Source organism: Chinchilla lanigera, unplaced genomic scaffold (assembly GCF_000276665.1).
Source record: "Chinchilla lanigera isolate Chin_1 unplaced genomic scaffold, ChiLan1.0 scaffold00028, whole genome shotgun sequence".
NCBI classification, from domain to species: domain Eukaryota; kingdom Metazoa; phylum Chordata; class Mammalia; order Rodentia; family Chinchillidae; genus Chinchilla; species Chinchilla lanigera.
Genome location: NW_004955429.1, coordinates 19,367,628 through 19,391,120, shown reverse-complemented (window position 1 = coordinate 19,391,120; position 23,493 = coordinate 19,367,628). Strand labels below are relative to the sequence as shown.

At 47.0% G+C, this 23,493-nt stretch overlaps 2 protein-coding genes and 1 long non-coding RNA gene across 4 annotated transcripts in view; 2 read left to right on the top strand and 1 right to left on the bottom strand.

Annotated features, from left to right (window-relative positions):
- The window catches only part of Olah (oleoyl-ACP hydrolase), an 18,703-nt gene extending 2,948 nt beyond the window's left edge, over positions 1-15,755 (top strand). The window contains exons 2-7 of the mRNA XM_005387148.2: positions 543-673; positions 10,107-10,245; positions 10,896-10,995; positions 11,654-11,823; positions 14,376-14,458; positions 14,789-15,755. Of these exons, the coding sequence (XP_005387205.1) occupies positions 543-673; positions 10,107-10,245; positions 10,896-10,995; positions 11,654-11,823; positions 14,376-14,458; positions 14,789-14,931 (766 nt within the window). The 3' untranslated portion in view covers positions 14,932-15,755. The remainder of the gene's footprint in view (positions 1-542; positions 674-10,106; positions 10,246-10,895; positions 10,996-11,653; positions 11,824-14,375; positions 14,459-14,788) is intronic.
- A 3,007-nt stretch (positions 15,756-18,762) lies between these two features.
- Positions 18,763-23,493, bottom strand: part of Acbd7 (acyl-CoA binding domain containing 7) — a 5,007-nt gene continuing 276 nt past the window's right edge. The window contains exons 2-5 of one of the 2 annotated variants that reach the window (XM_005387147.2): positions 19,311-19,428; positions 19,140-19,202; positions 18,942-19,056; positions 18,763-18,804 (exon numbers count right to left, since the gene is read on the bottom strand). In XM_005387147.2, the coding sequence (XP_005387204.1) occupies positions 18,944-19,056; positions 19,140-19,202; positions 19,311-19,428 (294 nt within the window). In that variant the 3' untranslated portion in view covers positions 18,763-18,804; positions 18,942-18,943. The other variant, XM_005387146.2, reaches the window with a different exon arrangement.
- LOC106148800 lies at positions 19,789-23,266 on the top strand. Its single transcript, XR_001234484.1, has 2 exons — positions 19,789-22,031; positions 22,840-23,266. It is a non-coding gene; the product is annotated as an uncharacterized LOC106148800 (long non-coding RNA).

The following is a 23,493-nucleotide window of genomic DNA, read 5'->3' as shown; positions in this document are numbered from 1 at the left end:
TCTAGGATGGATCTTTAGAAGGACAATTTCCAAACATCAGCTGGCTGGGTACACAGGATAAAGTTTCCAATAACATTATATGTAGATTCAAAAGCACAGTTTATCAGACACTCAAAAGGGAGTGAGACATCTAAACTCTGGAAAACGTGTGGGTGATTTAAAAGTGACTCTGGTGGCGGTGAAGGCGCTGAGGTTGAGGCCACCTTGGACTGTCAGAGGGACACTGTTCCCCGACCTGTGGGAGAGGCAAGGGAGTGAACAGTTCCGCCAGCTTCCCTGCATGTACTAAATGTGCTTCCTAAATGCTCTACATAGTTCCTTGATGATTCCTGCCATGTCCCCCAAAGTTTGTACATTCAGATTGTCCAACACAGACTGAAAAAACCCTTTTTGCCTTTCTAGTTGGAAAAAATGCCAGTCGCATTGTATTTGCATGTGTGCTGCTTATAATTAGTGAAGATTTCCATTAAAACGCACCTAATTCAGTCTGGAGAACTGAGTTGATACCTCTCTTGAGGAATGTGTTTGCTTTTTTTCCCTAGGGATGAAAAAGTGTTGAACTGCTTATACCCGAGGCCCGGTGCCATTTTCAGGCTGATCTGCTTTCCCTGGGCGGGTGGCGGCTCTCTTTATTTTGCCAAATGGGGCCAAAAGGTTTATGATTCGCTGGAAGGTACGTCAATTTTCATCATGGTCTGAGTCACTTACGCGGTGGAGGATGGGCACATGCAAGTCTTTCATTTCACTGAGTTCCTTGGGTCTGTGGATTTATAATTCTTATTAAACTTGGAAAATTTGTAATTATACCTTCGAAAATATCTGTCTTCGCCTTCCATTTCTATATGGCATAACAGTAGATACTGTCCCATAGGTCACTGGGTTTCTGTTCAATTTGTTGTTGTTTATTTGTTTGTCTTTTTGGGACAGGGTCTCACTATGCAGTTCAGGCTGGCCCCGAGCTCACTTTGTCACCCAGGCTGGTCTCGAACTCACAACGATCCTCCTGCCTCAGCCTCCTAAGTGCTACAATTACAGGTGTGCATCATCACACCTGGCGTCTAGTGGAATTGCTAGTTTTAGATTTTGAGGGATCTCTGTACTGATTTCCATAGTGGTTGTACTAGTTTATATTCCTAACAACCTAGTAGGGTTCCATTTTCCCCGCAGCCTCACCAGCATTTGTTATTGCCTGACTTCTTGATGATAGTCATTCTTTCTGGAGTATGGTAGACTATTCATTTATTTATTTTTTGGTAGCAGGACTCGAACTCAGGATCTTGTGCTTGCGAGGCAGGCACTTGTGCCACTGAGTTATATCCCCAGTCTGGTAAACTCTCAATATTGTTTTCATTTGCAATTCTCTGGTGGTCAGAGATGTGGAACATCTTTTCATGTATTTATCAGCCATTTGTACTTCATCTGAGCTGTGTCTGTTCATTTCAGGTATCCACTGTTTTCACTGGGTCTTTTATTTTGTGGGGGGATCTAATTTTTTTTAGTTCTTTCTATATTGTAGATATTAGACTTCTGTATCGTGAGTAGCTGGCAAAACGTTTTTCCCATTCTGTCCGTTGTCTCTTCACTGTGTTGGTTGGTTTCATCACTGTGCAGAAGGGCTGGGGAGATAGCTCAGTGGCACAAATACCTGCCTGGCAAGCACAAGGTCCTGAGTTCAATTCCTGGTACCAAAAGAAAGAGAAGTTTCCATTACTGTGCAGAAGTTCTTTAATTTTGATGATCCCATTTGTTGAATTTTGTTTTCAAGACAAGGTGTCACCATGCAGCTCAGGCTGGTCTAGAACTCACCAGCCCAGGCTGGCCTTGTCACGCTAGCTTTGTCCTATAACTTCAGAGCGGGGCTGTGCTGCCTCCTGCTTTGCTCTTGTTGCCCAGGACTGCTTTTGCTGTTCTGGGTCTCTCCTGGCTCCACGTGAACTCTAGGGCTGCTTTCTCTGGTTGTGTGAGGGATGCCGTCAGCTGTTGGACTGGGACAGCACTGACTCAGCTTTGCAAGTATGGTCACTTTGACTGTATTGTTTCTTTGACAGTATATCCAGGAGCAGAGGAATCTCTTCGATCTGCCTGCTTCAGTCTCCTTTTTCAGAGTACTGGAGTTTTCACTGTAGAGGTCTTTTGCTTCCTTGGTTAGGTTAATTGTTAAGTGTTTTTTTTTCTTGATGCTATTGTGAATGGTACTGTTTTCTTAATTTCTTTCTCACTGAGTTCGTTATTATTGTAAAGGATTGCTATTGATTTTTGTGTGTTGGTTTAGTATCCTGACACACTGATGAATTTGGATATTAATTCTAGGAGTGGTGGAACTTTGGGAGTTTTCTACATAAAAGATCGTGTTACTTGCAAATAAGGACAGTTTGACTTTTACCTTTTATTGTTTTCTTGCCTGATTGCTCTAATGTTTCAAGTACTGTACTGAACAGGAGTGGTGATAGAGGACGTCTTTGTTTTGTCTCTCACTAATGTGGAACATTTCCCCCACTTAATCTGATGTTGGGGGGCTGGGGATTTAGCTCAGCGGCAAAGCGCCTGCCTGGCAAGCGCAAGGTCGTGAGTTCGGTTCCCGGTACCGGAGAAAAACAAACAAACAAAAAAAAAACAAAAAAAAAATCTGATGTTGGCAGTAGACCTGTCATAAACAGCTTTTACCAGATTTAGATAAGGTCCTTCTATCCCTATTTACATCAGGGTTTTTATCATGAATGGATGTGGGATTTTGTCAAAGGCTTTTTCTGAATCTGTTGAGATGATCCTGTGATTCTTGTAATTGCATCTGTGACATAGTGCATTATATTTACTGATTTGCTAATGTTGAAATCATCCTTGCAACCTTGTAAATAGGGTGAACCCTGTTTGGTCATGATGTATGATCTTTGCGATCATTCATTTGCCGGTATCTTGTTGAAGATTTTTTTGTCTATGTTTATTAACGAGATTGGCCTTCGGTTGTCTTTTCTGGTTGGGTTTTTGTCTGGTGCTGGAATTAGAATAATGCAGGCTTCCAAGAGCACTTGTGCTATTTCAATTCCATGAAGGCATTGAGGGATGTTGGCCTAGATCTTCCCTGAGGCTCTAGTTTTTGAAGTAAAATAATAATAATCTGGATTTTGGTGGTATCCATTGCAATTTCACCTTTTTCATTTCTAATTGCATCGATTTGGGTCTTTCTGTTTTTGATCAGATTGGCTGGGATTTGTCTATTTTGCTTGTTCTTTTGAAGAAGATTCTTTGTATTGTTTTTTTTGTTTTTTTTTTTTTTTGGTCTCAATTCCATTAATTTCATCTCTGATCTTTATAATTTCCTTCCTCGTGCTAGCCTTGATTTTGAATTGTTATTTGTTCTCCAGGAATTTGAGGGGCAGCACTGGGTTGTTTATTTGGGTCAGCTCTGTTTTTCTGATGTGGCCAGTCTTCCCTCTTGGACTGCTTTCCTTGTGTCCCATATGTTCTGGATGTGGTACTGGCGTTATCGTTTGATTCTAGGAGCTGTCAATTTCTTCCTTCATTCCTTCTGTGACCCATTAATTATTCAGGAAGGTATTAATTTCCATGTGTTTGCATAACGTCTGTGGTTTCTTTTGCCATTGATTTCTACTTTCATTTTACTATGATCTGATAATATGTATGACATAATTTCAATTCTTTTGTGTTTATCTAAGCCTGCTTTTTTTTTTTTGTCTTTTTGAGACATGGTCTCACTATGCAGTTCAGGCTGGCCTTCGTAGCTCAGGCTGGTCTTGAACTCCACAACAAGCCTCTTGCCTCAGCCTCCTGAGTGCTGGGATTACAGGAGCGCGCTACCGCGCCTGGCTAAACCTGCTTTGTTGTCTGTTGTGGAGAAAATCCCATGTGCTGCTGAGAAGAATGTGTATTCCTTTGTTGGGTGGAACACTGTAGATACGTATTAAGTCCAATTGTTCAGAAGTGTGCTTCAGCTCTGGTATTTGTTGTTTATTTTTTTGTCTCTTTGATCTGTCAATTTGTGACAGTGGGGTACTGAGGTCCCCACTGTAATCATGCTCATGTTTATTTGATCTTTTACACCTAGTAGTGTTTGTTTTATGAAGTTGGGTGCACCACTGTTTGATGCCTATATTTTTAGAGCTGTTATCTCTCCTGTTGAATTGTTCCATCAACCAATAGGTAGTGACCTTTCTTTGCCTCTTCTGAATAGTTTTGGCTTGAAGTCCATTTTGTCTGAAAATAGGATAGCTACTTCTGCTTGTTTGGGGGCTGGCATTGCATGAAATGTTGTTTCCTATCCTTTGATTTTTAGACCATGAATGTCATTTTGGATTAAATGTGTTTCTTCTATGCAGCATAGCATTGGCTTTTGGTTTTTGTGTCGTCTTCCCATTGATGTCTTTTGACTGGGGGGCTGAGAGCTGCTCACGGTAAGTGCTGCTGTTGAACGGTGCCGGGGTATTCCTGGCCTGGCGTCTTTTACTGTTGCTGACTGCCCAGCCTGCTGCTCCTCGGCTCGCCCTGCCTGGTACATTCATTCCGGACTTTCTGGTGTCGTTGGCTTGTCTCCCTCAAGGAGATTCTTCGAGAATTTTTTAGAGCGTTTGTTTGGTGGTCATGAACTTTTAAGGTGCTTTTTGTCATGGAAATATTTATTCATCAGTTTTGCGAGAGTTTTGGAGGATATATCAGTCTTGATTGGAATTTGTTTCCATGTTTGAAGCACATAACTCCATGTAAGTCTGGTGTGGAGAAGTCTGCTATGATTCTAAGGGTTTTGCCTCAGAAGTGACTTGATTCTTTTCTCTAGCAGCTTGAGATCCCGTCTTTGCGTTGGACTTCTGGAATTTTGACTGTGACGTGTCCTGGAGCAGTTCTTTTCTGATCATGCTATTTGGGGTTCTGTACGCCTTGCTTATCTATGTGTAAAATTCTTCCCCCATGTTTGGAAAGTTTTCTCCTACCATTTCCATGAACAGGTGTTTAGTACCTTTATGCGGACCACCGGCCTTCGTGCAGGCACTTTCAGACCCAGCCCCTCTGCCAGCTGCACATAACCAGCCCGGCTTCTTACCAAGAAGGGCGGGACCCTGGCACCCGTCCCAGCCGCAGCTTCTCAGAGGGAGCTAGGTCTGCCCTGCTGCTCTCTGTGGCCATCTCCCACACAGCCTCCGTGGTGCAGTGACCCAGGAACTCTGAGGTATAGCTGTTCTCTAGCTTGGTGCACAGCAATTACCCCCTCACAAACCCTCCCACATTAAACCCTCCCAGATATGGTGGGTGCTGCCCTGGACTCCTCCAACTCTAGCCTGGCTTGTGGAAGGAGTAGAACCCCGTGCTGTTTTTGCAGTTGACAGTGGCCCTGGGCTTTCCCTGGGGCTCATGCTGCTTTCCCTCTGTTGTTTCTCCGGGAATTGCTGACCCTCTCTGGGCCTCCCTGAGCAGTGGAGACGGGTGCCCCTCCCTGGAAGTGGGTGAGCCTTGCACACTTTTCCCTGCAGTGTGCTCTGCTTCTCCAGCTTCCCTGTAGTTTCCAGGTTTCCTGTCGGCTCCTTCCTAATTCTCAGAAATCTACTTCTTCCTTTTTAGTTTTCTCTTCACCAAGTTGTTGTTTTCAAGGTGCCTTGATTCCAGGTCCCAAGAAGCTGTGCTTTGCTAGGGGTCTCTACTCCGCTCTTTTTAATGCTTGCCCTTTCTTCTTAATCTTCAGATTCTGACAGTTTACCTTGACTATTATGAGGTCAGTTTTCTCAAGCATATAATGGGTTCTCTCAGTGTGTGGCTTCCTTCCTGTTTTATTTCAGGGAAGTTTGTGTAGTTAAGAATTTCAGTCGGTTCTTCCCCAGCGTTCTGCTTTGTTTAGCTTTCCTGAAGGTCTCCCTTTATTCCCATGCTAGAACTTTGTCTACGTTTAATGACTGTTACTTCCTTTTGTACCTGGCCTTCTTTATTTTGCCGTCCTCTCCCTAGTTCTTTTATTAGAGCTCCCTTTACCTCTTTCAGTAATTTGCATCCGTTATGTCATAGGAAACATTTTTTGGCCACTTTTGAAATGACGTTTATTCTTTCATTCAACTTCTTTCCAGTGTTCTGTCAGCTTTTTGTGAAATTGTCTATTTCTACTCATAATTTTAATTTAAGTTATAGTTTGTTTTTCTCCCAAAGAATGTTTTATTTATTTATTTCCTTATTTCTTTAATGTGTAGTACTGGGGATTTTTTGTTTTGTTTTGTTTTAGTTTGGATTTTAGTTCCGGCTGGCCTCAAGCTCACTATGTTAGCCCAGGCTGCCTGGAATTCATGGTGATCCTCCTGCCTCAGCCTCCAGAATGCTGGGGTGTGCACCATGATGCTTTGCAGTTCCAGGGATTGAACCTAGCACCTTTTCACCACCCCATCACCCTTTATGTTTACCTTATTGAGACTGGGTCTCACTAAACTACTAAGGCTCGAACTTGAGATCCTCCTGTTTCAGCTTTGCAGAGTGTTGAAATTACGGTGTGATAGAGTTTTCATTTTCTGCTTGATTCAATTCATAACGTCTGTTTTCTCCTGCTTTATAAGTCTTTTAACAGGTATCTTCTTAGTTGAAAAATTCAATTTAGACATTCTGTACGTTAGATTTATTTCTGTTGGAGACGTGCCAACATTCTCTGACCAGCACGCAAAGTCATTTTGTGGAGGCCAGGGGTGCCTTGCTCACTTGTTTTCGTACTTTCAGAGCGCCCTCTGCCGTTTCTATCGTGAAATACATCTTCAATCAATAAATGGCACCTTGCTGCTGCGGGCGTAGGTTCTGGAATCTTCTGATTCTTTGGTACTTGTGGAACTCTTATCTCCAGCCCCTTCCTTATTTCTGCCACCAGGACTTCAAGAGACGTTTTCTCTTCCCAGCGTGCCCTTCTCTGTCCTGGAAGTGTTGTCTCCTGACACATCTGCTCGCCCCAGCTTTCCGGGGCTTTCCTTTCTGCCCTGCGGTCACCAGGACTCTGGTCTGCAGGGCCGGCCTTGGATGAGACCATCGCCCCCTGGGACTCACTTGTCCTGGACAGACGTGTGCTCAGACACTTTCGGAAGGCACTTCGAGGTTTTTAATCAATAGCGGCTGGTTCAATGCACACAATTAAAAGCCACTCCTTTAAACATTTTTAAATGATATTTATAAATGATATCACAAACCTGACCATGGCCTTTGTTCCCTTCAAAGCTCAGAGCAGCGCTGGTGTGATCTCCTCACTGCACCCACCCTCTACTCTTGGCGCCTTCAAACTGACCTACGCAAGACATAGCATCATTTCACACATTTCCAACTTTCCCAAAGCGAATCACACTGGAAATATTCTTTGGAAGTTTGCTTTTATATTTTGGGTTTATTTTTTAAAGATTTATCATGTTCTTTGTTTGTTTATTTTGCCTTTTTGAGACAAGGTTTCACTTTGCAATTCAGGTTGGCCTTGAAATCGCTTTGTAGCCCAGGCGGACCTCAAACTCACAGCGATCCTCCTGCCTCAGCCTCCCGAGTGCTGGGATTATAGGCATGCACCACCATGCCCGGCTTTATCATGTTCTTACATGAATCTCTATTTCATCACTTTTAACTGTTATATGGTGTTTCATTGTGTGACTATAAAACTCTATATATCTCTTCTTTTTATAGACACTGAGATAATTTTTGTTATTATAGATAATGCTCCATGAGCACTCTTATATATGTCTTCTTGGATACATGATAAGAGAGCATACTCTAGGAGTGAAACTTCAGGGTGAGAAGGTACGAATGTCTTCAACTATGAGAAATATTGTCAAATTATTTTCCAAAAGAATCACAATGGTTTCCACTTGTGTGGTGGTGCACACCTGTGATCCCAGACATCTGGAAGCTAACGGTGGAGGATAGGACAAGTTTGAACCTTGTCTGATCATTTCATCAGTTTAGCAAGAGCCGGGCATGGTGGCACATACCTGTAATCCCAGCACTCGGGAGGCTGAGGCAGGAGGATCATTGTGAGTTCAAGACCAGCCTGGGCTATAAAGTGAGCTCAGGGCCAGCCTGAGCTGCATAGCGAGACCCTGTCTCAAAAAGACAAACAAACAAACAAACAAACAAACAAAAACAAACTTAGCAAGACCCTGTCTCAAAATAAAAATTAAAAAGGGCTAGGGATGTAGCACAGTGCAAAGGCCCTGGGTTGAATCCCCAGAACCACCAAAGAAATGGCAGTGATTTATACTATCAAAGTAGTACACGAAAATTCTTATTGCTTTGTATCTTTAATAATGTCATTCTGTTTTTCTATTGTGAAATTATTCTTTAAATTAATGAGCCCTATTAAAAGAGAGATTGGCCATTTTTCATAATATATGTATTCGCTATGTATATTTTCTCTTCTTTGGACTTCTTGTTTTTACCTTATGCCTACTTCTCCATTGAATTACTTATTTTGTTGTTGATATGCAGAAATTCTGTGCACTCTGGATCTTAAGTTTTGCCTTCCACTCTGCAGCACCTCTTCCTCTCAGGCCTTCATCAGATGTGTGTTTTGCAAAAAGTTTCTTCCATTCAGTGGCTTATCTCTCTGTCATCTTAAAAATGTCCTTCCTAGGTGCTCTCTCTTCTGTTGCATTGATGAATTTTTTCTATTCTTTCACTAATATCATGCTATCTTGATTACTGTAGCTTTACAGTAAGTCTTAAAATTGGGAGTTTCCAAATTCAAAGACCCAATTCAAAAATGGCATCTGAGATGAATACATACTTCTCAGATGAAAAAGTGCAAACAGAAAGTAAATATATGAAAAAATGTTCAACATCACTGGTCATTTGAACAATGCAAATTAAAACAACACTGAGATTCCATCTCACCCCAGAAAGAACAGCTATCATCAGGAAATCAACCAATAACAAATGCTGGAGGGGCTGTGGGGAAAAAGGAACCCTTCTCCATTGTTGGTGGGAGTGTAGACTGGTGCAATCACTGTGGAAATCAGTGTGGAGATTCCTCAAAAAACTAGACTGGAGGTCCCATTTGCCCCAACTATTCCCCTTCTGGACATTTTCCCAGAAGAATTAAAAACATCATAGCACAGCAATATATGTGCACCCATGTTTACAGCAGCACAATTTGTAATAGCTAAATCTTGGAAACAACCCAGATGCCCATCAACAGAGGAATGGATAAAAAAGATGTGGTCTTTTTATACAATGGAGTACTACTCAGCCATAAAGAAGGATAAACTGGAGACTTTTATAAGTAAATGGCTGCAACAGGAGACCATACTCATAAGTGAAATAAACTAGATGCACATGTGCAAACATTGGATTATCTCCCTAGTGTGAGAAGCTAAAAGAGTAAGACACCAAATGTACAGTAGACATTGGGAAATTGGAAGAAACTTCAAAAGGAAAGAGAAACTGGGATGGGGGAGTGGAGAAAAGAAGGAAGGGAAAAGTAAACAACAACAAAACAACAAAATATATATATATTATAGTTATATTACTAATTTATCTTAGTTCATTGAAAAAGGTTTGTGCTAATATTGCTTGGACAATTAAATGCCGATATCTTATACTCTGAGTAACTAATTTAAAGGTAACAATATGCAATGTATTAACCATTTTCACCCCCCCCATTATCTTGTTTTGAAATTTTTTTTTCTCTTTAAAATAAAAAAAAGTAAAATAAAATTGGGAGTTTCTGTCTCAGATTTAGCAAACTCCAATAGCTTGTTCCTGGCTCTCGTGGTCACTCCTGAACTGAACTCAGACCTCGCGCTTGCCAGGCAGGTGCTGTGCCGCTGAGCTATCTCCCCAGCCCCCAGGTCAATCTTTATTTTTTTTGGTCTTTTGAGACAGGGTCTCGCTATGTGGTTCAGGCTGGCCTTGAGCTCACTTTGTAGCCCAGGCTGGTCTCGAACTTGGACTGATCCTCCTGCCTCAGCCTCCCAAGTGCTGGGGTTACAGGCGTGCACCGCCACACCTGGCTTCTTGTCATCAAATTTTGACACTTTCACTTCACTGGACTTGGCAATTATTGTGTTTCTCTGGAAGTGTTCATATCACACCATCTGTGAGGCCTTTTATATAGTCACAACGTCTCACTCCTTGTTCCTTGTGTTTCCTGTCTCCAGTGTACTCTGTACGGCTTGCTGGAAGAGAAAATCGGTCTGAAGAGCCTTTCGCGAATGACATCTATGAGATAGCTGATGAAATCGCTTGTGCTTTGCTGCCCCTTGTCCAGGATAAACCATTTGCATTTTTTGGCCATAGGTATTTAAATTTTGTTTCAAAGGACATGGGGGACTTCTTAATCAAAGTTCATGGGCTGGGGATTTAGCTCAGCAGCACAGCACCTGCCTGGCAAGCACAAGGTCGTGAGTTCAATTCCCGGTACCAGAAAAAAAAAAAAACAACTAAAAAATAACAAAGTTCACCGGTAATGTTTTGTGAGATGCATACCTTTTGTACTGAGTAAGCAGCATATTTTTATTGGTACATGTTTGCAGTGCGTAAGGATTACATTCATGGCGGGGAATTAGTACCCGTGCCTAACAGAGCTCAATTCTTTTTCCCCTGTCCCCTCCGCCCTCATGAACAGCATGTTGAATAATTATGACCAGTCACAACTCTCAGGGCTCTCGGGTCTCCATCCAACAGCAGCGTGCGGGGAGCAAGGCCTTCACACGCAGACCTGTGGGGGACAGTGCCGCCTAAACCACAGCACTGTGGAACTCGGCAGCTCTCACACTGAGCTATCCAGGACGTCTGTGAGACACTTTTTATGTTGACACTCGTCATTCTACAGATCAGAGTTATTAAGGAACTTACACTTTTGGCTACTGCGAGACCGCGGCTGCGCTCACGGCGCTTGGACTCCCACAGGTCTTGATCGCTATCCTGTTTGTCTTTCCCTAATGTAGCATGGGATGCTATGTTGCTTTTCTGACTGCCCTGCACCTGAAAGAAAAACATAAGCTGGAACCAATCCACATTTTTCTGTCAAGTGCAAGTCCTCCCTATGTAAGTGATTTAGTTTTCTTCCGAGAGAGGAATAAATAGGAGGGTGATGGGGGAGTAGAAATCGGGCGATCTTTTTCCTACCTGGCAGACTCGGTACAGCAGGGAAATGATGGCGGGGGTGCAATCCTTCAGACTTCTTGCAATGTCCGTCTCCCTCCGTTTCCCTGAAACGCGCTGCACAGCTGTCTGATCGGTGCCTGAGTTGTCCCGGCACCTCTGAGCTAATACTGATCGCCAGCGCCTTTTGCCTCTCGCTTTGGAGCAGCTTGGAACTGAATCAACTTCTGTGAAAGTAACCAATCAGAGCCGGAAAATGCCCTTGAGATTTCATTGGGGACAGTGGTGTGAAACCCTTGGAAGCACTGCGGCTTTAAACCTGGCGCTGTGGTACCTGCTGCTTTTGTAACCCCTGTGACTCTCTGCAGAGACCCGACTGCCGAGGGGGGCGGGGCCTGAGGTCCTGAATGTCCTTGCATGGAACTAGAATACTGGGGAATTTTCTTCTCCCTCTTTTTGAAAAGAAATAGTTCTCCTCCAAAGCCTATAGATAAAATCTATTTCTTAACCTTGATTGAAGGACTTTTTCCTTAGCTAGGTTTCAGCTGGTGAGCTAACCTGTTTCATAAAATAACAGGCGTGTGTTTGTTGATGTTTCAAGTCAAAGGCCCAGATTCCGATTCCCAAATCGGATGGCAAGTCGGAAGAACAAATTAAACGTTTCGTTATGGATTTTGGAGGCACCCCAAAGCGTCTCATAGAAAACCAAGAATTTTTGGAACAATCTCTTCCCATGATATTGGCAGACTGGAACATTGTAAATAAATTTAGGTAAGAAACTAAGACGTGTGTGTGTGTGTGTGTGTGTGTGTGTGTGTGTGTGTTTACAGAAATAAAAAGATTGGCAGTTCTCACCAGCTGCATATATGGGAAGACAATGTTTTAAGTGCTGGATTTCATTTTCTTTGAGGCCATCTATGCTATTTGTATTAGCTTAGAATGGAGCCCAGGCACAAATATTCTTTCTGTATAAGATGACAAGTATATATAGAGAGACATAAATAGTTTATCACATATTTATTGAATAAATTAGTGCCAAAACATTGGCATCTATTTATTTATTTATATATTCATTCATTTTGGTCTTTTGAGACAGGGTCTTGCTGTATAGATCAGGCTGGCCTCCAACTCACAGCAATCCTCCTGTCTCAGCCTCCCGAGTGCTGGGATTACAGGTGTGCACCTCCATGCCCACCCTCCTTTTAGAGGGATCAGCAGGAGTGGATGGCTACTTACTGCTGTGTGTGGAGGGGCATGCAGGGAGCTGTTTGGTTTCCTACCGCTTTGTTCCAGAACTCATGTAGATTCACAACTCTCCCTGACGCCTCAGCACTCTACAAACTCTTCCCAATAACCTAAGCCTGCAAATGGCTCTTCTGAGTCCAAACGCCCCAGAGCATCACCATGGGACCAGCATCTGGCCCTTGGTCCCTCTCGCCCACCTCCCTGCATTTCTGCTGCTGCGCCCGGGCCTGCTCTCCTGGTGTCAGGTCCTGGAGCACAGACATTTGGGCCAGTGTTTCTTTGACTTCTTCCACAAAGTCTGGAACTGGCATTGGGCCACCAGGGGCTGTGCTTGCTCCCAGAAGTTTACACAAGTACCTGCAAAAAGTGGAGCCGACACGGAGCCCGCAGAGAGCTGCGGCAACCCCCCCCCCCGTTCCCTGTCCCTCGAAGTATGACCCACTTTCCGTCCATCACAACGTTCACGACTTGCCTGCCCCATAGCCCACGCCTCTCCACTGTTCTCCATTTCTCCCCGGCCCTCTTCATGTCCCCGTCTGATAGTTCCAACATCCGGGTCTGTAGGTACCTGATTCTTCTGGTCGTTTTGTCTCTTGACTGATTTATTCCTTGCTTTCTTGTGTGTCTGATTTTTTTTTTTTTAACCAAAAGCCAATTATGCATAAAACAGTAGAGACTGAGATGAGTCTGAGACGCGAATGTGAGCACCCCTCTCCTTCCGTCATTAGAGAGCAAAGAGGAGCTGGGTCCACGGTTTGCAGTTGCTATGGTTACCCTGTGAGCGCCAGCCCCTGAGTCCCTCGCTGCTGCGGGGGCTCGGCTGCTGGAGCACTTTTCCTCAATGGTCCTGCTCCAGCCCCAGCTTTCATGCTTTGCTATAGATCAAATAGGCGCTGCCCACCTGTCCCAAGGAGGGCACGCTCTCTGCCCTCCCACCTTGCTCCCCATCCTTCCCGGGAACCTTAGTGGGGCCGTGGGAAAGGGCCTGTGAATCAGAGAAGGCCCAACCTGATACCCCGCCCTGAGCGGGGTCAGCAACGCTGTTGAAGATCGAGCTGACGTTAGAGACCCTTCTTGGCATCCTTGGCACACCTGAGCCCATGCCCATGCCCGCCTCCCCTGAGAAGTGCCTGCCCCCTCCTGGCACTCAGTTTCACCTTTGCCTTCCAAACGCAGAGCCCCGCAGTTGGTCTGGGTTGGCGTCTGTCGGGTGGGAGTGGCCCTCCTGTTTTAGACATCTTAGGCAGAAGTGAAATCCTGGCCCCGGGGAACTGAAAGAGCCCCGTTAGTTGGTCCTGTCCCGCTCTTCACCCTCACCCTGGATCCACAAGGATGAGCGTCCGGCTTGATTGCAGGTGCCTTGCCTGAAACCCTTCCTGTGACATCACGTCACAGCCCTTTGGGTATCCTACGCTTGAGTAGCGCTTGCCTACCTCTGCTACCTTATTGTTCCGGTCCCACTCCCCTCCTTAGTTCTCTGGGCAGTCAGCTTCATGTGAGCTCGCTCCCTTCCCTCTTCCCCTGCTGTTCCATCTCTTGGGCCCCTTCTCTCCTAGTCGTTCCAGCCTCAGATCTGCTCTACTCCCCCAGGGAGGCTGACCTTGCCCCCACCCACCCTCGCCTGTCGCAGTTGTCTTTCACACGGGTCTGTCTCCCAAGCCGAGAGCAGGGCCTACGCTGGTTCCCAGTGTCCGGCGCAGCGCCGGCATCCGGTTCAGGAAACAGGCTCACGCTGCTGTGGTGACACAGAGGAGGGGACCCGCTCTGGTTCTGAGAGGGGCGGCCGTGGCAAGGGAGCTGGGAGGCAGCAGACGGGCTGTGTAGGGCACGACGGCTGCAAATGCTCCTTGTAATCAGCTTCCCACGTCAGCCCCAGCGCCGCCTGCAGGTGCTGAACCTTAGGAGGCACCGGAGGATGAGCTGTTCCTCGGGGAGGCTCAGGCAGGCTCTGATAGGAAGGAGCGGACCAAAGGGGAGGAGGTGGGGCGGCCCCTCCTCTCACGGCAGAGGAGTCTCAGCTGGAAGAGCTGGGATGTTAGCCTCGGGACACAACTCTGATCAGCAATCCCTGTTCACAGCTTTGACACTCCTTCTAAGGCGGCCCTTTCTTGCGACTTCACGTGCTTTACTGGATCTGAAGACATCTCAGGGGATATGGAAGGTGAAGTTATTTTCATAATTTTGGGTATTTTATTGAAATACATGTTTGTAGTTCTCAGCAAATCGCAATTAGTAGATACTGCCATGAGTAGAAAATTGTTCTACTTGGTGTAAATGGAAAGGTGCTGATCTTGGGTAAAATGAGAGAACTCGGGTAATGCTACTGTATACTGATACGTCTTGGAGAAATTAAAAATACAGGACAGGAATCTGAGCCCTTGGATGAAACTCTATCAGTGGGTGTCAGCTCCTACAGAAACAGTATCTTAAGGAAAGTCTTTCATAGCTGGTAAGTGCCATTTGTTATTAAATAATTTCTTTCTCTTTTTAGCCTGGAAAATGGTAACCAGTGGAACTTTTGACCTCCATGTACTGCCAGGAAATCACTTTCATCTTATGGAACCTGCCAATGACAACTTCATCAGGAACTACGTAACCAAGTGTCTAGAATTGTCTTCGCTCGCCAACTTTTAGCTAGTGTTCTTTTTGGCCTTAAAATAGTCAAAAGTGTTGGGCCAGGCATGGTGATGCGTGCCTGTAATACCAGCACTTGGGAGTCTAAGGCAGCATGATTGCAAGTTCAAGGGCAGCCTGGGCTACATAGCAAGACTGTCTGAAAAATCAAAAGCGGGGGTGTGCTGCGGATATAGCTCAGCGATACAAGCACCTGCCTGGCAAGCACAAGGTCCTGAGTTCAATTCCCAGTACCAAACAAACAAACAACCAAACAACAAAAAAAAGGTAGGGGGCGAGCATATACTGTCCTCATCGTTATTCAGACCCAGCTCCTTAGTTTTATTCAGTTTGGAAATTATACATCTCCTAAGAGTGATTTGTTCACATATTAATGGATCATTCCATGGAAAATTTATGTATCTAGGGATAAAAGACAAACAGGTAAAGAATTCTTCTGGCAGTCTTTTATCTTTGCACTTGACATTCGGTTGATTCTCATCTGTAGGGAGGTTGGCAACAATTTGCTTAGCAAAGTACCTGTTTTATGCTTTGATAATCATTATCGTTACTATTTTGCAGTGCTAGAGATTGAACCCAAGGCCTCATGCACGCCAGGCAGACGTCCCACCACTGTACCGTCCCCAGGCAAGCACTCCATGCACATCCCCAGCCCCTGCAGCTATTTTCATGGTGCAAGTGATTGACGGGAAAGGTATGCAATTAAAATCACTGTTTTAGCAACTCGCTAGACCCGAGGCTTGATCTTGTTTTTGACATGTACTGGAGTACTTACTACTTAATAGAGTATGATCTACTGCTTTATTAAACAATTCCTGTCTGCAGCAGCGGGTCCCCAGCTCTCTTTCTGAAGGCAGCAATGCAGGGCCAGTGAGCCCTCGGAGGGTGGCCAGGCCACAGCCTGGCCTATGGGGTGGGCACCGGCAAGCACCGAGTTCCTGCCTAGCAGGATGCCTTGCCCTCGCCCTGGACAGCGTGAACTCGACCGAGGGAGGGAGCAGAACAGCAGGACACAAGCAGCAACCAAGAGAAAAGGAAAAGTAGAAGCAGGAGGAATGAGCTGAGTATTGGGTATCGGGAATTGAACTCACAACTTTGCGCTTGCCAGGCAGGCGCTGTGCCGCTGAGCTAAATCCCCAGCCCTGTCCTTTCCTCTTTAGATTGATGTCATTTCCGGAGCCCCTCGCTGAAGAACTGGCAAGAAGGCTGGATCTGATTACTGATTTTCAATCTTTTAGTCGGTGTAGTCCACAAGGAAAGGCGCTGGAGGAGCGGACGCAGACGTCCCCGTCTCTCCCTGGCGCAGGCGACTGCCCTGGGCAGGGCAAGTGGCTCTAAGGTTCTCGGCCCCCAGCTGTGAGTGATCAGGTGATCACTGCCCAGGTCTTTACTTTGGAGGCCTCAGGCCTTGACTGTACTGGGGAAAAGCGTCTGTAGATGAAATTTAGTAACGAAGAGATCAACTTTGCTTTTTTTTTCCCCAACTGTGCTTTTTTAATCAGCTTTACTTTCCAAAAATATCCAGGTAAGCAATCCACTTTGATTTTTTTTTTCTTTAACAGCGCTAGAAATGGAATCAAAGCCTCCTACATGCTCGGCAAGTGCCCTGCCAGCAGCTACATCCCCAGCTCTTTTTTATATTTTTCTTGAGGGTCTTGCTATTTTTGTCCAGGCTGAGATCCAATTTGAGATCCTCTTGCCTCAGTCTCTTGAGTAATTGAGACTACAAGTGTGTGCCACTGTAACTAGTTTTTTGGGTTTTTGTTGTTGTTGTTTTTGGTACCAGGAGTCAAACTCAGGGCTTCGTGCTTGCCAAGCAGGTGTTGTGCCAGAGCTATACTCCTGGCCCTTAGGTTTTCTTTTAATTAAACTTTTTTTTTGAGATAGGGTCTCTCTATGTAATTCAGGCTGGCCTTAAACTCATGATGTAGCCTGGGTTGGCCTCAAACTCATAGCCATCCTCCTGCTTCAGCCTCCCAAATGCTGGGATTACAGGTGTGGGCCACCATGCTTGGCTTAATTAAACATTTTGAGATAACTAGATTCCCATGCAGTGGTGAGAAATAATAGAGATCCCATACAGGCTTATTCCCAATTTCTACTACGAGCAAAATTGCGTCGAACTAGATATAACGCAGTATTGTGACTAACATTTCCAGAGTCTCAATGCAGAACATTCTAGCCCAGTAGAGCCCCCCCACTGCCTTTTCACAGGGACACCCCTCCACCTCCTCCCTGGCAGCCCCATCCTGTCCCTCCCACCTATAACGAGCTCTCTTTGGTCCAGATCCCCCAGCCTGGAGGAGGGGAGTTAGGTCCCAGGGGGCACTGCTCCAGGGCGTGCAGGACCCTGCCCCCTCCCCGCTCTGCTTCCCAGCGGTCCTGAGGCGAGCCCCTTCCTCTGCCACTGGCTTCCACCACGCCGTTGGGCCTCACCCCAACCCAGAGCAACGGGAACCGGACTGGAACCCCCTGAACCGTGAGCCAAAACAACCCTTTCCTCCCATGGGGTCCACCACCTCAGGCATTTTGACCCAGCAGGAACATTTTGGAACTGGCTTTTTGCACTTACCTAATTCCCTGGATATTCATCCAGCAGACCTAGGGCTTTTTTTGGTTTTGGTTTTAAGAAAAACAAAGTCAATCTGGATCTCTGATAATGCCATAATAACTCTGCAGTCTTATTCAGGGAAAAGAAGTACATTCTTCTAGGGAGACAGTAATCCTACACTTACGCTACAGAATGTAAGGTTTTCAAATTAAGATGAGACTGTGTGTGTGTGTGTGTGTGTGTGTGTGTGTGTGACTAGGAACTGAACCCAATACCTTCACACTCAGCTACCTCCCAGCTGATTTTTGATTTCCGAGACCAAGTCTCCTCTTTCCTCAGCTTCCTGGAGTGCTGGGATGACAGCGCTGTGCCTCACCTGGCTGAAGCTCTCTCCTTTCAGAGCGCCAGTGAGCCAGCCGGGAGGCCTGAGGCGTGGGCCGGCGTTATATTCCGCTCTACATTTTCATTCCAAGAACACCGAGCCCAAGGGGCCCAGCAGGGGAACAGTTCATCGCTAGCTATATTTTAGCTTCATTCTTTTGTCTTCAGTGCAAAACTTTTAAGAAAAATAGTGGGTATTTCTATGGGGGCCGTTTGTTTTTTAAAGAGCTAGAGAGCCATAGAGTTATAAGCTCCTTCTTTTTGCTTTGTGCGGTTCTGGAGACCAAACCCAGGGCTCTGTGAATCTACGCTCCATCACAAAACCACACCCTGAACCCGTTCGTTTCTTTAAAAAATCTTTTCAGCTCGTTGCCTTTTACACACCATTTGCCTGAGTGTGGCAGGAAGGTTACAGGTAACTCAGTCAGTTCTTACGACCGCCCTGTGACAGTGCGCTACTCTCCCTCCCCCAGAGGGGAAGTCTGCTGACCCTGGTAACCTCTCCCCGGCCCCTAGTGAGGAGGGCACAGGGCGAGGACTCCACAGGTGCCTGTGACTCCACAGTCCCTGCATGGGGCGGGGGGGGGGGGGCTGCACGCCACGCTGTGACAAAGGAACCGACTTCCTGCAAGTTCTTAATGTAACAAACTACCTTTATTATCAGAGCTACACCCAGTTATTGCAGAAGAACAGGTGAGACAACAGAACAAATACTTTTTTGAAGTTTTTATATACAAAGTAGTGGAGTGGTAACTCTTTAAAAGAACTTTTTTGTTTTGTGTGCAAGAGGGTCTCTCTATGTAGTTCAGGCTGGCCTTGAACTCACTAGGTAGCCTGAGCTGGCCTCCAACTCACGGTGATTCTCCTGCCTCGGCCTCCCAAGCGCTGGGATTACAGGTGTGCTTCCCCACGCCCGGCAGAAGAACTTTTTTTAAAGTCACCTGGTTGAAGAAAGTAAAATTTAGCCAACTATGTGATTTCAGCACACTCGTAAGTGTAGTAATTCATGCTGACGGCGAACATGTCCACGACCCGGAGTCAGCAGGGCCCCTGCCCCCTCAGTGTTAGCTCGTGATACCGTTATGAAGGCTTTGAAGGCAGACCCTCCGCTGATGAATTCTGAATTCCATACTTTTCCATCAGCTCTTTTGCTTTAGAAATATAGGCACGCATGGCATCTTCCTTTGACAGCCCTAGGAAGACACAAGCAGACAATGTTAGAGCCGTGCAGTGACAGAGTAAGGTTTGTGTGAACCTGGTTTAAGAATTTAAAAACCTTTTTTGAGGTTCCAGGCTTCCCACTTGGCCTTTCCTTTTAAATCTAGCACTGCTGGACACGCTGTTAAAAGAAGCACAGAGAGATTTTCAAGTTTACTTTTTAGCGGCACTCTATAAATGCTGTTCAAACCAAGTGTACAGCTATCTTTTCAAAGGCTGGTATAGTCACCGATGTTCACGTCCCCCACGACAGCCTGTTTGTAGAGCCCGTAGAGTTCTTTCAGTTCTTCGTCCTCTGGTCTTGACTTCAGCTTCCTCACCTCTGCTGCGGCCTTATCAAAATCAGCCTAATGCAAAAACAAAAGCAAAGGGCACAGAGCACAGGTGCTAATGTCAGGCGGCCTGCTTCCCTTCTAGGAAGAAGAACCAGATGGGAGAGAGGTTTCAAATTGAAATAAATAACTGTTGGGCATGGTAGTGCACGCCTGGAATCCCAGGACTCTGGGAGGCTGAGGCAGGAGGGTCCTGAGTTTGGGGCCAGCCTGGGCTACATGGTAACTTAGTGAGGTCCTGTTTCAAAACACAAAATTTTAAAAAGGGGCGGGGGAGGTAGCTCTGTGCAAAGGCCTTGGATTCAATCCCCAGTACTGAAAAAGAAAAGATAGGAAAAGAAGGGAAGGAAAGGACAAAGAAATAAACCACTGATATTCTGGATCCTCCTGCCTCAGCCTCCTGAGTGCTGGGATTACAGGCATGGGTCACCACACCCGGCCATCAGTGTCATTATTGCTTTATATTCCAGGTGGAGAGACAAACACAGAGGTTAGGTGAGGAGCTCCAGGTCAGGAGGATCATTGCGAGTTCAAAGCCAGCATGGGCTACAAAGTGAGCTCAAGGCCAACCTGAACTGCATATCGAGACCCTGTCTCAGAAGGACAATTAATAATAATAATAATAATAATAATAATAATGACACTTATTCTCAAGGTTGCTCGAAGGACTTAAATAAGTCCACACATGTAAAGCACTTAAACAGTGCTTGTGTACGGTCAGCACTCAGTGAATGCTAGTGGCTCTTATTTTTATTACAAGGCTCTTGGGAAAGGAAACTAAGTCTAGAAAAAAACCTGGAAATACTCTCAGTGAAGCCACACAAGAAAAACAGTTCATGGTTTAAGAAGTTTATGTAGGGGCTGGGGATTTAGCTCAGCGGCACAGCGCCTGCCTGGCAAGCGCAAGGTTGTGAGTTCGATTCCCAGTACCAGGAAAAAGAAAAAAAAAAAAAAAAGGAAGTTTATGTAGAAAAGAATAACTAGAAACAGGTAAGCAGTACTTGCCTCTGATTATTTCCTGGTTTTCAATACTTCTATACCCTCCAGATTTTCAAGAATGTGCCCGTGTCCTGTTTCTAAGGCTGCAGGGCTGGCTCCCCTAGACAGGTAGCCCCCCGCCCCCCCCACTCCAGGACAGAGTTTCTGGAAAGTCGTTCTCCACGTGTTGCGGGTGACAAGAACCACAATGCGCTCTGATGAAAGTCTTGGACTCCCTGCACAGAGGCGCTCAGCCCGACACGGTGTCCCCACCAGCCGGGCAGTCCTCGCCCCTCCTCCCTCCTCCTCTCTCCGTCCAGCTGCCTTCCCAGGCACCCTGACTTGAGGCGCTTTCCCAGGTCTGCTCCACCGCGTGGCCTCTCCCTGCCCCGCCACGGTGAGCTGCGGTGGGAGGAACACGCCTCGCACTGACGCACAGCTTCAGTTCCAGCTGTGGGGCACACGCTGCCGCGGGGCTCTCCGCTAGGAATCAAGCTCCTCTGAGATGCTCCCAAATAAAAGTGTTTTCGTCCTGACAAAGTCCACACCTGCTATCACGGGCACCAGCGCAGATGCACTGAAGATGCTGATGCACAAAATCACCGGCAGGCTCTACGCATGGGGTGGGCGTGAAACACGCGTGGATCTCGTTTAGAACGGGGTCCCAGCCCTGGGACATTCATTATGTATATGCAGATGTTCCCCGTCCCAAAACATCTGCGCTCTGGAACACTGGTTCCACGTATTTTAGACAAGGAAGGCTCAACCTGTATCTGGCTTCAACAGGAAGGCCTTGGGACCCACGGGGCAGTCGCGCCCGTCAGCAGGGTCCTGAGAGACTGGCGGAAAGTGGGGGCCAACCCTTCGGGAGGACAGAGGAGGGAGTGGCCCCGCGGGGGGAGGGGCGGAGGTAGCCTTCTTCCAGGCCAGAGAGGGTGCTTAGCCTGGCCTGGGGTTAGGACAACAAGCGCTGCTCCAGGCAGCCGGCTCCCCAGGCTCCTCCAGGACAGCCTAAGCGTTCGCCTGGCCAGCTCCGCCCGCTCCACGGACAGTGGCTGGTGGGACGCGCGAGCCCGGGCCCAGCCCAGGGGGCGTCTCCGTTGGGTGGGTTAGGGAGGGGGTGGCTATTGGGAGCGTCGGAAAGTTAGCACGGGTGAGACGCGCTTTCCATGCTCAGCTGCTTCGGATTAAGAGAAGCATTGCGGAGGAAGGGATCGCTGGGCAAGCTTCCTGTGCTGCTGGGGAGCGGGGCGCGCTGCTCTGGCGAGGGATCTCTTTTCTGACTAGCAGATTCTCAGGGTGAGGTGCTCAGCTTAGAACGAAAGTTGGTGCACCCGGTCTCCCACTGAGAGGCTGCAAAACAACTGCCTCAAGCTACAAGAGCCTCTCCTGGGGCCTGGCTTTGCGCGCTTTCTCCATGAGGCCCCTGACAGCCTCCCCCGGGAGCATCCCGCCTTCCCTATGGCTACCAGCGCCCCTGGGGATGTCCGTCGGGATTTCACCCCGCCGAAGACAGCCCGAAGCACGACGCACACTTCACCCAGCTTGCTTCCTGCAGCCAAAGGACGCGCTCGGCCCTTGTACGACTTGACATCAAGTCTTTTTGAGCTGTTCTTTACCCACGGAGGAAGGGGATTAAGGTAAAAATGTTCGCGTCGAGCTACTGCACAGATCTTAACTGAGCACAGACATGTGGAGAAGCGGGGTTAGTTCTTTGCCAGAAGACTCAAAATGCGACAGGTGCATGGTCTTAAAAACTTTTCATTAGTGTTTTTTAAACATTACTCTGAAGTGCTTTCAGACTCAGACGAAAGTGATAAAAATAGCATATTTTCAGTGTGCCCTGTCCCCAGCTTCCCTTGTTACTATTTTTTTTTTTTTAAAGGTCTTTCGCTCTGATACTCAAATGGATTGCTGGGAGATAACACCGTGATGGGAGTTAGTTTTAAAAAACACTCAACTTTCCTCCTTCTTTATTCCTTTTTTTAAAACCGATTTTTCGAGGCTGTCCTCCGTGGCACTTGATATTAATACCTCTTAGCCTGCTGTTCTCTTGCGATATTCCTCAGTCTTTAAATCCTCACTGAAAAGCTATTTTAAAGCAAAAACAAACTTTTTTTTCCCCGATACCGGGAATCGAACTCACGACTTTGCGTTTGCCAGGCAGGCGCTGTGCCGCCGAGCTAAATCTCCAGCCCAGCAAAAACAAACTTAACAACCAAAGAAGGCAACCACAATAACAGCAGCACCAAAACCAAGGTGCTAAGCTAAAACTTTTCGCTTCGAAGAAAATCATGATTATTTTAGGAAAAGTCTGATAGGAGTTATATAAAAACGCAGGAAAAAGACAAATAATAGGCTCGACAGACTTAGCCTTGCTGGCCCTGGGCCAGGCACTGTTTCAAACGCTCTGCGCTCAGCTAGAATAACAGCGTCTCTCTCCCTTAGGTGAGAAGACCCAGGTGCTGAGAGCTCGGGGTAACCGTGTCCCAGGCTGAGAGCGGCGGCGAGGCCCGGCGGGCGTCCCCAAGCCCGGAGCGTGTCCACGACCCCGACCTGCCCGCCTGAAGACACGGCTGAACGGGTTTCCCACGCTCATTCTGCAGAGTGCAAAGCCTTTAGGAGTCACGTTTCAGGACAGTCCTTACCGAGAGACTGCTCCTAAGACGCGGTTGCGGACAGGAACAAGGCCGCAAGCATAGGACCCTGCAGGGGCGTCACACGCGTGCACACACGCGCGCCGGTGCTCACGCGCACAGGCAGAAGGGGAGCAGCGTTAGCGGTCTGTTACTAGCGGTTACCGCCCGGGTGCAGGAACGCCTGATGCTTTTTTTCCGGTACCGGGAATCGAACTCACGACCTCGCGCTTGCCAGGCAGGCGCTGTGCCGCTGAGCTAAATCTCCAACCCCCGACCTGATGCTTTTTGTTTGTATCTGTTCTCTTTCCCGAAGGTTTCCACTTCTCACTCATCAAAGGAACTACTTTTACCCTGGCAGCCTCCCAGGATCCGCCATCCGCGCCCCGCCAGCCGGGTCGCCTCCCTCGCCGCGGCAGGAGGCGACGCAGGCCCGCAGCGGGGCGCGCAGGTCAGCCAGCCCGGC